The sequence below is a fragment of the Nesoenas mayeri genome (genome assembly GCF_963082525.1).
Source record: "Nesoenas mayeri genome assembly, chromosome: 2".
NCBI lineage: Eukaryota > Metazoa > Chordata > Aves > Columbiformes > Columbidae > Nesoenas > Nesoenas mayeri.
The window spans coordinates 140,346,592-140,360,548 of record NC_137543.1 but is presented as its reverse complement, the minus strand read 5'-3'; the positions used below and the strand labels follow the sequence as shown (position 1 = coordinate 140,360,548).

The 13,957-nt window shown below is 39.0% G+C and overlaps 1 protein-coding gene across 1 annotated transcript in view; it reads left to right on the top strand.

Moving 5' to 3' along the window:
• Positions 1–6,385: 6,385 nt before the first annotated feature.
• Positions 6,386–13,957, top strand: part of CFAP69 (cilia and flagella associated protein 69) — a gene marked incomplete at both ends in the record, with an annotated part of 29,275 nt that continues 21,703 nt past the window's right edge. Inside the window, 5 exon segments of the mRNA XM_080338972.1 lie at positions 6,386–6,556; positions 6,867–6,929; positions 8,260–8,325; positions 9,411–9,520; positions 11,509–11,585. Coding sequence (XP_080195098.1) covers positions 6,386–6,556; positions 6,867–6,929; positions 8,260–8,325; positions 9,411–9,520; positions 11,509–11,585 — 487 coding nt within the window.

The window sequence follows — 13,957 nt, the reverse complement described above, 5'->3', positions numbered from 1 at the left end:
ATTACTTTGAAAGAATTTGTCATCGATGTGATACATCAGAAATATACAGGACTTAAGCTTGAATTTATCCTTAAACATCACTAGTCCTGTAAATCTCATTATCACTGTAATGAAATCAACAGTTCACTAGGACTAGAGAATCTAGACTCAAACTCTGCCTCCAGTTACACTAGCCTAAATCTAAAGAGTTCATGTTAGTTGTTCTTAATTACATTAAGAGGATTTTAATGGGATAAATGCAATGCTACATTCTGCCCCAGTCCTGTGCAAGAAACCCGATTAAGCTCGCTAGAGTGGGATGGTATAACTCAGAGCAGAATTTCATACCTCTGAAGAAATTTAGAAACCATTACTGTTGACAATCTGATTACATTCCAAAATTAAATATGCTGCTATTATTTTATAGTAGTTCTACACTTCTATAGAATAGGTAATTAACATTATATAATTTGACGCAATAGCGATAATATTGCAGACCTAAGATACTGTACTAATTGAAAATTACTATCAAAGTCCATATATGTACTGTAATGCAACCACTGACAGTATATACAGAAATGTATTGGCCCTCTTTCCTATGCAAAAAGTTATTTCATAATTAAATTTATTCAAGAATGTTTAAACTGTTACATTTTGAACTGCCAAAGGTGTCTGGAGAGAATAATGTTGTGTTCCTTTTTTCAAACTGTGTGTGTAGAAAGTTAAAAATGTGTTTTGATTTTATAAGTTACTTGAAAGACTGAGATATTGAAGTATTAATAAATAGGTGATATTTTTAGATCAAATATATTAAAACATTTTGTTAAATATTTGTGCTACAAAATTACGTATGGTTTCCCATTAGGCTCTGTAGCTTCTAACTGGAATAATAAGTTGACTTGTGATTTAACACTTTGTAGTGTTCTTCAAGGGCCATTCACTCTAATGAAACACTGTTAAGTCTGAAAGTAAAATGACACTCATGCATTTACTACACATTATGTATCTTATCATGCACATATTTAGTCACATAAGGAATCTTTATTCATGTGATCAAAAGTATTGATTTCTATAGAAGAACTCACATGAGGACTTCTCACTGGAAAAAGACCTGAGACTAAAAGTTCAATTTCAATTGCCTAAATAGAAACAACTAAATTCATTTAAATGTTTTAGTTACTTAGGAGAATAAGTATATATTTTGAGGAATAGCCTGCTATAAAAATATTTTTGTGTAGCTTTACATAAATTACTGCCTAATGAAAAATGAATAATGAAATAAACTTCATTTATCTTCGTTACTGTTCAGTAAAAAAAAATAGTGCTTAATATATAATACAGAACAGTATACATCATGTTCGAAAATGGAGACCTCTGTGTATTTAGCAACAGATTGTTTCTATGGATATTAAGGTATTTTTTCTTAACATTGTCTAAAATACAGTTCTATTTCAGATTCCATATGTGTTATTAATTTTATCTTACAATTCTATTAACTGGCAACTATATACAAGTTAATTAAGTACTCATGTCCTTGAATTATTTAGAGATTAATTACATTGTAATTGTTTTGAAAGTTCTTTGCATATCTAGCTTGTGGTAATGGTTACTGTGAATTGGTGCCTCATTTAACTTTTTGTTCCAACATTGTACATTATATGAAGTGCCAATGTGAGAAAACACATTTGTATTTTTATTTGACATTAATTGCCTATAAAATTGTGTGTGTGTGTCTATATGTGATTAGCTATACATGCTGCCCAACCTAGCACTAAGGGAAATTGTTAATGTATGTAAAGCAATGAGTTTCCAAGTGGCTATAAATTTCACAGGTATGAATATAGTTAGGACCATCTTTCCTCTGAATGTGAAGATTTCTTTTGAAAGTTATATATATCAGGTGCATAAAAATTAGATAGAGTTTTTCAGTATAATATTTTCATATATGCAGTGGTAATGGATGCATATGCATAGTTCTTTTCAGACAGTGCATCTCCTAATACACAATTTTTTTTATTTCTTGCCTATTCACTCTGTAGTACTTTCTATCAATGTAATGAGTAATGTTGCAGTACTGATATTGTATCATGATATGATACTGCTTGAATTAATTAGATTATAACCTTTAAAATTAATGACACATTGAACTGACTTGAACAATGATCTCTATCATTATGTGTTGTTCCTCATGCCTTGCTGGCAGTGTCTTGCAGTGAGCATAGTATGTCTCCCATGTGCAATATTCTCTTTGTAGTTGTGTTTGTCAATTTGTTTGTGCTGTCTCTCTGAACAGGGCTATTATAAATTATTAGTAATGCTTTTATCTATTTTTCCATAGACTGTGTTTTACACAAAAAAATCAATAAAAAGTCAATGTCGGGTATTTGGCTTTTTCTTCTGTGTGTGTGTGTAATAAATTTTAGCTCGCTTTTCTTTATAATACATGTGTGCTCCAATGAACATTTTCTGTGAGAGGTAGAATTTGAATGTGTGTTCTTAAAAAAATTCTGAAGGGCAGTTTGTTTCTTTTGCAGTGGCTGGGTAACACATATTTCACAGAGACACGCTGGAAAGCTATATCCCATCTCCTGCTGTAAGATATTCTCCACGTTTTCAGAACACAGAGTGAACACTACAGTACTGTCAGCATATATTTAGTCCCCTTCTAATTCAACAAAATTTGGCAAAAGTGAGACTGCTAGGCACAAGTAAGTTTGCCAGGTGGAGACACTCTTCCTGTGTGTGAGAGAGAAAGCGTTACTGTTCAAATGAGAAAAACAGGTGAGCCACTTTGCGGTCCTTTATTTGGAAATATATAACATTTTTCAGAGAGGCTTATGCCAACATAAGAGGAAGGAGGCAAAGAATACATGAGAGGTGAAATCCTGCTTAACTAGAGGTCAGTAGCATAAACTGCTCAGTTCAGACATGTCAAGATGCATGAGTAAGTGAAGCTGGCAAGGTTTGTGTTGCTTTCACATTGTTACATAGCCTTCCTATATTCCCAAATGGAATTTAGATATTTTTAGAGTTCAAAATATTTAATACCTATTTGTGCCATGCCTGATGTAAAAGTAATGTTTTGGTCCTTGAGATCTGTCCTTCCTTAGGGTTTTTTTATTTTAAATTTCACCTTGTTTCTCTGTATTGCAGTGCTTGTTCCACTGAGTGCTGATACAATGCTAGCAGCTGGGGGCCTGGACTTACACCTTTGTCCAGCTGTACTTTGTACTGTACAAAAGTGTAAGTTCTGTCACTCTGACTTATTGCACTTCCTTAGAATAATTAAGATCAGCTTGAAAGTACCCCTTAAATCTATATCATTTAATAACCTGAACACTGTGTTTTAATAGTATAGGCAGATATATCCAGATGATGGAAGCTCTGTTCACTTAGGTTTTTAAGGTTGAGTTGACTGCCAGCCACTTCACAGGTCTTTTCTTTCTTCTGGGAATATCAAAGACAGGAGGTCTGGCAGGACAGTTCTGCACTATCCCGTTCACTATACCCCCCCTTCTTTTTCCCTTCCTGCTGACCAAAGGAAAAAAAAGAAACAAGAATGAAAAGGAAGACAAGGAGTCAACAGACTGATTCTTAGAAAGACTCTGATTTCTGTACTGTAAGGAGCTCAGTGTTGTATCTGATAAACAGTGCAGGTGGCTTTGGAAAACGTCTACAGATTTTTGGAAAAAGTCCACAGGTTCAGTACAGCCAAGGAAAGGACATCACTGGGGTAGGGCTGAAGACGTCCATTGCAACACTTGTAAGGTGTATCTTGTACTGAATAATAGTCCTTCAAAAGCTTGCAACCTAATTTGTAAAAGAGCAAATACAGAGTGGTAGAGGAAATAATTCACTCAGCAAAGTCAATGGGAGATAATGGCAGACCTAGATATGGTACCTTGATCTTCTAACGCACAGCCGTGTACTACACATTCGATTACACAGTCCTGTCATTTTATGAATTTTAACTTTACCTAAAGAATAGAGCAAGCTGAAACACCAAGAGAATGTCTCCTCAGTCAAAACAGAAATCCTCTCTAGATCAAGTCTCCTTTTTAAACATACTTGTTAGTGTTTGTAAGACTAATATTTGATACATGTAAATTAGTACTCTCAGAAGTAAGGTACTGTAGCCTCCATGTCTTGAATATTATTTGTTACTAACTGAAGAGGTGTATGTGATAAAAATATAATATAAGCCTGTTTGGGGTAGAAAATTGTTAAGTAAATATTGTCACAGTTGATTGCAGGTTTTTGAGGATGGACATTTGCCATTTGCCAAGAGTAGCAGAATCCTTGTAGTCAAACTTGCACAGTGTAGCTTTCATCCCAGTTTTTAAAAGCTTCATTTATGAAGAAGGCGCACAGTGAGCAAATGGAGCTTTGCAATACGATCTTTGGAACAGTCAGCCAACAAATGGCATGTGACCTAAGCTTATAATTTACAGACTAAGTTGCCCAATTTAGGTATGTTCTCTATAAATTTCCCATTCAAAGCACAAGCAACAGAACTTAAAACCACTTAAGCCACAATAAAAGAAAATTTCAATGCTTTTTTTTTTTTTCATAAGCTTAAAAACTTCGATTACATACACCTTCGTTAAGTATCTGGGCACCAAGCAAAAAGATGTATAATCCAGTTTGTTCAGCACTAACTCCTTGCAGACTTACAAGCATTGTTGTTACAATTAACCTCAAATGCTTAATAAAAAATCTTGTTCTATCCAGCATAGGCCCAGATACAAGACAGCTGCTGAGAACATTTACAGAAACAAATGTTTAAGTAGAACATGGAAGGGCTAGTAAAATGGTTAGAAGAATGGAGAGATGTGTGCACAGGGATGGATTGAAAGCATCAAACACCAGCTCCAAGACTGGCAGCGGCATCATTGTTGGGTGAATGCACCATGATGTCTTACAGGTCCTGCCATATGTTGTATGACCTGTGTTCCTGTGAACGCAACACAGGATGTTATGGATGTCAAAGTGGTCACTGCATTTTCCAAATTAGAATCCCATTCTATGCTAGGCTGTATTTTTTCTGTCATTTTGGAGTTGTATAGAGGATGAACTTCCATGAAGTACAGAGTGTGGATGGGTACATGCCGTATTGTGTATTTTCCCTTTGATGGAAGTAGGACTGTATAACATATGAATACAAAACATGATACGTATCTTATTTCTGAAGAAGACAGGTATGAAATAGGGGTGTAGCATGCAAGCTGGGAAGAATGAAAATAAGAACTGTTATAGTTGGAGCCATAAAGGTTTCTTTCTTGTTTCTGTTATCAATCACTTCCTTTCTTATAAAAGCTGCCTGGAGATCCAAACAGCTGTCTTAACATTTAATAAATTTATCTGTGAAATCAAATGTTTCTTTGGAACCACAGAAGTTAAAAATTATTTGTTAATGAAAACTGAGGTTGATATCAACAGTGCCTGCAAAAACTTGGGATAAGTGCATGTCCAAAGTTGCATATGTGCAACTTGTCCAAAGCCTATGGAGATCCGGGGAAGGGCAGTGCAGTGAGCAGGGCGGTAGCATGCCTGTCACCACACTGGGAGGTGTCACCTTCTGCTGCAGCCACCTCTGGATACACAGCTCTCCTCCTCCAGGCAGAAACCCAGCAAAGAGCTTGGTGTTCCCGCACAGTTTGGTGTTGGGCTCCACCACACTCCTGCCCTGGGGACACCATTTCAGAATACGACCACACACCCATTAGTTGTGCGTGTGTCCCCATGGGAGCAGCTGTGCTCACGGCTGAGAGGTACCTCAGCAAACTGAGGGGTGAAAACTAAGCAAGTAGAAAACACCCAAATGCTCTTATGCTTCTGTCCCTGCCTTTGTCACTTTCCAGGCATTAGTCACCTATCTTGTACCAGCCTATGCAGACAAAGGTTCCTTTCCCCCTCCTCCCTGCAGCCAGGCTACCCCAGACAGGGCTGTCCCGTTGGCACTGGGGTTTGTCGGGGTCTCTCATGGTGTTTTTCATGATCAGCAGTTTGGGGTCAAACAGCCTCTACTCTCCAGCTCCCCGGGAGTGGGAAAAGCCCGGGCTCTGTACTGCACAGGGGTGTGCAAATTATTTTCTCGCCGAGGAATGTTTGATAACAGGGCAAGAAATGGCATCACTCGTGGGGGAGAGAAGGGTGTAAAACAGGGGTGTCGCGGCAGAGGTGTGGAGATGTAGCAGCGGAATGGGGCGGGAGGGGCAGAGCTGGGGCCTGCCGGCCGGGGAGCGCACGGCGGGCCCAGCACCCGACACCTCGGCGGTGCGCACAGCCCGCGGGTGCCGGCGGGCGGAGCCGGCCCGGCGCGGCCGTCAGCCTGAGCCCTTGCGGCGGGAGGCGGCACCGCCCCGCTCCCATGGCAACGGCGCGGGCCGCGCTGCGGAGCGGGAGCATGGCCTCTCTGGCCGTGGCCGAGCCCCCGGCCTCACGGGCGCCTTCTCGGTCTCCGGCCCGCTCCCCAGCCCGCTCCCCGGCGCTGTCGCCTGCCCCCGGCGCCTCTCGCTGCGGCGGAGAGCGGCACAGGAGCCGCTCGGGCGCCGGCGCGGACCTCGGCGCCATTCAGGTGAGCTCCCCCTCGGCCGGCAGTCACCCCCAGCTCCGCCGCCTGCAGCCCTGCCGGCCGGGAGGCCCTGCCTGGTGCCGGGCTCTCTGCCCTGCGCCCTGCCCTGCGCCCTGCGCCCTGTCCTGCTCTGGCTTGGCCGCTACGTCGGGCTGCGAACAGGTGCCAGTTTGTGCCCACACACAGGCTGGATTTACCCGTCCGTGGGTAGATTCATGTTGGTTCAGCGCGGCACTTTTACATTTTTAAGGTTTAAGCACTTTTAAAGCACAGTCAAAAAAACCAAAAAAAGTTAAAAGTGTGACTTTTCCAGGATGCACAGTTAAGATCAGTGGATCTGAATCACGTCATCAAACTGCTGGAAGATTCAGACTCAGTAAGTAAGCGCAATACCTCGATATTCAGTTACACAGGTAGTCATGGGGCTTAGAGAAATGTTTTACAGCTTTAGTACCCGCCCTAAGTAAACCAGATGGAACTGGTGGCTGTGGCTACAGAGCACAAAGCTGGAGTTTTTGTTCTGATATTTGAACACTTCTTCTATATACGGTCATTGTAATAGACAACATTATCAGTTTTGCTTTTATATTAAAAAAATAAAATATATAACCAAATACTTTGTCACATAGGCGCTTAAAAAAAAATAAAAAAGATGAAAATGTGTGCATTTGAAAAGTAGATGTAGAAAATTTCTGGCTTATCTGGGAATTTGAGAAACAGAAATACATACAGTTACTGAAAGGTATGTCAGGAATTTATTGCCCAAGTTAACTGCTAACATTTCTCAAGGGAGGTGATTTTAAAGGAAGTAGAAACATACAAAGTTCAGTGCTGAGGAATAAATATGACCACCTAGGCACACAGGAGAGCAGCATCTCATGGACTTCCACAGACTATTTTTGGTCTCCACAAGAAGATTTGGCAGATGAAATTCACTAAGCCGTCAGTTACTTTTAATGTAAAAAACCAATAATCTATATTCTCAAAACAAGAACTTGATTAAACGTGCCACATTTTACATTAATGTCCCACAGAGAAGCAGCGTGTGTCTCCCTCTGCCCCCCTTTGATATAGAGCTGATAGATTAAATTTACTGACTGGATGATATTGTTTACTGCTTCTCTAGACAATGTAAGATATATGATAAAATGCCCATAGGATTCAGGGCTTGTAGATTCCTGAAACAACTTTCTGGCCTGCCTCAAGTTGCTGAGCTCTTGCCCAGCATGGGAGTGCTTAGAAGAGCTGGAATGAATGCTGAGTAGTCACTGACACACCCTGACATACTCTCACTTCAGTTGTTTTCAACTTTGAATTTGCAGACTGTTTCCTAGTGGTGGCAGAACTCCACTTTAAGCCACTTAGATCTACATTTTTACGTATTTACATCACGTGTGACATAGGTTTGGTTTTCTTAGTTATCTTTCATAGACTCTCGAAGAATTGCAGGAGAAAGAGCCCACACATTTGAACAAAAGATTGTTTTAAAAAGCCTCTTCAGTTACAATAGCACAGAGTCTGTACTTAGAAATGGGGCTTGATCAAGGAGCTAATCCTGTTGCAAAGCACTTTCAGAACTTCACTGTGCCTTGTGATTTTTTAATCTGTTTTCCATTTCCATTTAAACTTAAAAGGGGATAAACACAATAATTTAATGTTCTAAGGCAAACTGCAATTAAAACCTGCTTTTCATTCCTCTACTTAAGAAAGATTTGGAAAAAGAACAGCTGAAAGCTCTCAAGAAGGTAGTCAAGCGTTTTGAAAATGGGCTTGTATCCTTTTTTGCCACTGTAGAATTCTGAAGTTGTGGTGTTTTATATATGATAATGCTCTGACTTTTCAGCAAAGCATTTTATGATGTTCTGTGCTTCCACATGGAGAGAAGTGATGGTCCACATGCATCCTCATCACTGGACTTCTTGTGCACGCATAGCCAGGTTTGTAGGTTTATGTTAGCAAGATTCTTGGATGCTAGATTCATTTGCCACATAATTCAATAGAGGGATCTCACCTGTACAGTAGTTGGAAGTGTTGAAAATGTAATTAGTGTACTAATTACTCAAAATAGACCTAGCATAATAATTGTCATTACTTAAGAATCTGCAGATAAAATAACAATGACTTCCAGTGAGGAGACATTTTAAAGAAAACTAAAGTTAGACTAATTTATCTGGATTTGTTTTTCATAGTTTTTCATATTTACAATACAAATTGAAAGGCATCCAATAATCAAAAGTACTAGAGAGGTTGTGGGCATATGGAAAAATGTGATTAATTTCATACAGTTCTGCTAATTGCCACAGTGATTTAAGCTACCATATTACTTCACAATTGACTTTTGGCTAAGTATTCACAGGCAGTTTCCATAAGTCAGTGGATGGTAGTAACTTCTCAGTCTCAATGATCTGTTCGATTTTGGTCTTGGGTTTCTACCCTAAATTAGATAATCTCAGTATGTGGTTGAGTCCAAATTTGCAAACTTTACGTAGTCACTTGGGACTAGAGTAGGAAAGAATTTAAACACTTCAAGGCTGTCTCAGAATTTAGCTAGGTAAATCTGACACTGGGATGTAAAAACTTTTCATCTTATATTTTTAGATATTCAATGCTGAACTGACAGTGTGTTCATCTGATAAGAAAGCTAAATTGGATTCGCAAGATTTGTACTTCTGTAAAAGTAGGGCTGCTTCAAAAGGCCTAAGTATTGACTCATATGCTTCATATTAGACATCTAACTTTGAAAACACTGGCCTTGTTTTTTCTTGGTTGTGTCTTATAAGTGTGATGAATATGGTTTTCAGCCTTTTCTTCTGACTCATTGCAGTACAATCTGATTTCCTTAACTTTAAATTAAAAGCCCCTTAAGGACTTAGTACAAGTAGTTGACATTCTTAACCTATGTGCGGAAAAAGTGAATGAACAAGAAGCTTTCACTGAGCCTTTATGCGAACTTATTAAATTATACGGGTAAGCCCTTCAACCCTTCTTTTAGAGATTTATATGCTGCTTATTAATATGTCTGTACATCTTCAAATGCAATTGACATATCCATATAGCATCTGTCTTCAAGGCATCTCTATCTGCAAGACATCTGTTATATCACCCTTCCTTTTAATGAACTGTGTTTTTCTTGAGTCCAATTTCTATTGGCATGAAGGAGAGACCCATTTTAGCAGTTCAGTATCTGTGGAGCTACGTATTACATCATTCGAAACTGTATGGTAATTGTTCCAAGCTTGCTTGGAAACAAGATTCCCCAAGGTATCTTATTGCCCAAGTAAATTGTTCTGGGACTGCTGACCTCAAAAGATTGAGCAGCGAAGTCCTGCTGTGAGGTATGTTTTGCTGTTTCAAACAAGCTCTCTGAGTTTAAAAACCTGAAGTGACACAAAAACACATTACTACCTGAAAGTAAGCTGTACAAAAGGACAAGCCATGTGGCAGAGAAGAAAGAGCCACAACAACTGGAGGATTTGGGATTCCTAATTAATTTAAAATCATACAGCATGAACTTTTAAGCATTTTCATTGTCATACTGTACTTTAAATTATTTGTAGAATAGAATTTAGGTGTTATCCACACTTGTCAGTAGTTTTCTCCTTCTCAATAATTTAATTAAGTTACTTATGGAGTCCTTTTAACTACAGTTACTCCTGGTTTTAATTATAATTGGTGAGAATAAGGAAGAAGAGAATCATGCCAGACAGAAAACGAGTCACATAGTAAGCCACATATTTAAATAGGTTCTTACTTAGCTTCCTCTCATCTGTTAGGTTTAATAAAAATAGAACTTCCTAGCTGAATCTTTTAGTTCTCTGACCATCATCAGTTGTGCTGCTTTCCTTTGCTGCCACACAGTGGAGAATGAGAAAGTACATCACAAAGTTTATTTTTCTTCAGTGTTTGGCAGAAGCGTGACAAAACTGAGAATGAATGTATGAAGTCAATAAAATGTAGTTGTCAGTAAGGCTTTTTGTCTCTTACTGCAGTTCAGCAATAATTATGGTTTCTGCAATGAATATAGTTTGGAAGGTTGCACCCTTGAGTTTTGCTTTAATTTCTGTACTATGGAAATTCCCCCACAATTCACTACTACTTCACATGACAGAGAAGCCTATAAGTAGAGTGAGGGGCTGTTATTTAAAATTTCCTTTCAAATATTATAATTTCTATAGTAAAATTTTCCACTCTTTCATAACTGCATGTGATTACCTGTCTTCTTCCCACTTTTTTTCCGATGTCCCTTTTGGTTTGGTTTGTTTTTTTCCCATTCATTCCATTATTTGCTCTCCTTTTTTTTTTTTCTCTGTCTATGTTTACAGAGGTAAACCTACCAGAAAGCTGCTTCTGCACTATGAGCTGCAGAGACCTTAGCATAATATTGTAATGTTTACTATTAGTGAATTTTTAGCACTTACATGTTTATGTCATATCTGAGTATTTTGCAGATGTTATTGAATGTTTCTTAATATCCTGGTTTTACAAACAAATTTGTGGTTGGGCTATTTGGAGTCAGTTTATTGGTTTTATTTTTATCCATTTCAAGAGGTCTTGCCTGGGGACACAATCCCTTTTTTCCACCTCTGCACATGTCTGTGCATCATCCAGCTCTGTAATAGCGTAATAGTGCCTAAGTTCCAGGATTTAATCTTCCACATTTAAATGACATTTGTTTATTCAATATTTCTTCTTGCACCAAATATGAATTATGCAAATGTTATCTATGAAGGTGTACCACTAATTGCCAAAATCCAATTGCCACATTATGGAACTGGAACTTTCAGTGTAGAATTAGCATTGCAAAGAATGTATTTGTCCTGGGAAAAGTGTCCTTATTTGCAAAAAAAAGTCAAGGAAGAAATGAAAAGCTATTGAGCTTTTCTAGTGACTTGATTAAAGTGTTCTTCTGCAGTGTTCTAAGCATAATTGTAGTATCTTTTAATTTAATTTTTCAGGTTACCATTTCAGAAAAAGAAATCATCTGATGAAGTAAGCTATTCTGTGGAAGCTTCAAAATCCATTGCCCAACTGGGTGAGTGTAAAATAATATACCACAATAAAATTTTTATTTTGCCATAATAAAATTGACTGTATTATTAGCATTATTTTAATTGCTTGTTACCTCCTTAGTAAATGTAAGTAATTTCTTTCAATTGTTCATTCAGTCCTCTGTGCTTTTTAGCATTAGAATCCATTCTTATTTTGCTGTGCAGCTAACCTGCAGGTTAGCTAGCAGAATTACCTATGTGCCAATGTCAGAAGCTACATGAGATATATGACTTTATCATTACAGCTGAAGAACTAAATCTGTCTATAGCCTGTTTCACTTCATTTTGCTCTCAGAAATTGGGTTATTAGTATAAACACAGAAGACTGGGATAAAGGGAAAATGTATTCTTTCTACTGCTTTGAAACGAACTGGAAGAAACAAGTGAGAAACAGTAACTCCTGGCTCAAACTTTCAAAACCTAGAAGCCTAATACCTGTCACAAAGGCAAAACACAAGTCAGTTTAGTGCCATACCTTACTAGCAGTAGCAGCTTCTGAATTCAGCCTCTTGCTGCATCTGAGCCGTGAGCTTTTGTCTTTCAGAAATATGTTTTAAGAGAGCTCCTGAGGAAAAAGTGTCAGTCATATCTTAATGTCACTGGACGTCTTAGTACCAAAATGTGTTTTTATGATTTTGCATGTCACATTTGTCATTTTCAAAGAAAATACTGCGAGCGTGGTAGATCAAAAAGGATCCAGAATAAAGCAGGAGTAAAATTTAAATGGTGAAGAGGTAGCACAGTCAGCCTGTCACACATGGAAAAAAAAAATCCTTGAAATGGTTGAGTAAAAAATATTTTTACAGTCTTTATTTTCAGAGGTCCAAAGAGATAGCAGAATAGCCTTCTGGTTTCAGATAGTTCTAGATTCTCTTTAGAGTAACACATCCAAAAAGACACTAAAATCTTAAAGATTCCATGCTACACATTGGTAGCTCTCAATGCAATTCTTTTTTTCTTGTGGGAAAGGGTCTCTCTCTGTGTTCTATTTATGTCATATCATGTCTGCTAGAAGAAGAATTTCTGTCATGCTAATGATGACAACAGCCTAGTCTGGTAGCTTTCTTCTCAATTCCACAACTTCGGAATAACATCCACTGACTTATAAGGGTCTGTAGCCATAAAGCAGAGGAGGTCGCTTTTTCATTAAGCTTTTGTTATTCCTACAAGACCCCCCTGTGCTCTTCAGTGTAGGAGTCTCTGACCCTTGAGTATTTTATAATCAAACTTTGCAGGAAATGCAAATGGACAATGGGGCAGAGTCTAGTTGGAAGCCAGTGTCTAGTGGAATGCCTCAAGGGTCAGTACTGGGGCCAGTATTATTTAATATATTTAATATATTTAGTGTATTCATCAATGACTTGGATGAGGGAATAGAGTGCACTGTCAGCAAGTTTGCTGATGACACCAAGCTGGGAGGAGTGGCTGACACGCCAGAAGGCTGTGCTGCCATCCAGAGAGACCTGGACAGGCTGGAGAGTTGGGTGGGGAAAAATTTAATGAAATATAACAAGGGCAAGTGTAGAGTCTTGCATCTGGGTAGGAACAACCCCAGGTTCCGGTATAAGTTGGGGAACAACCTGTTAGAGAGCAGTGTAGTGGAAAGGGACCTGGGAGTCCTGGTGGCCATCAGGATGACCATGAGCCAGCACTGTGCCCTTGTGGCCAGGAAGGCCAATGGCATCCCGGGGTGTATTAGAAGGGGGGTGGTTAGTAGGTCGAGAGAGGTTCTCCTTCCCCTCTACTCTGCCCTGGTGAGACCACACCTGGAATATTGTGTCCAGTTCTGGGCCCCTCAGTTCAAGAAGGACAGGGAACTGCTGGAGAGAGTCCAGTGCAGGGCAACAAAGATGATTAAGGGAGCATCTCCTGCATGAGGAAAGGCTGAAGGAGCTGGGTCTCTTTAGTTTGGAGAAGAGGAGACTGAGGGGTGACCTTATTAATGTTTACAAATATATAAAGGGTGAGTGTCGTGAGGATGGAGCCAGGCTCTTCTTGGTGACAACCAATGGTCAGACAAGGAGTAATGGGTTCAAACTGGAACACAAGAGGTTCCACTTAAATTTGAGAAGAAACTTCTTCTCAGTGAGGGTGACAGAGCACTGGAACAGGCTGCCCAGGGAGGTTGTAGAGTCTCCTTCTCTGGAGACATTCAAAATCCGCCTGGACACATTCCTGTGTAACCTCATCTGGGTGTTCCTCCTCTGGCGGGGGATTGGACTAGAGGATCTTTTGAGGTCCCTTCCAATCCCTTACATTCTGTGATTCTGTGACAGATTTTTGGGGAATGTGACTAAAGGAAACACTAAGTACTGTAAATAAATTATAAACTTTGTAAATGATATATTTTTTTTTT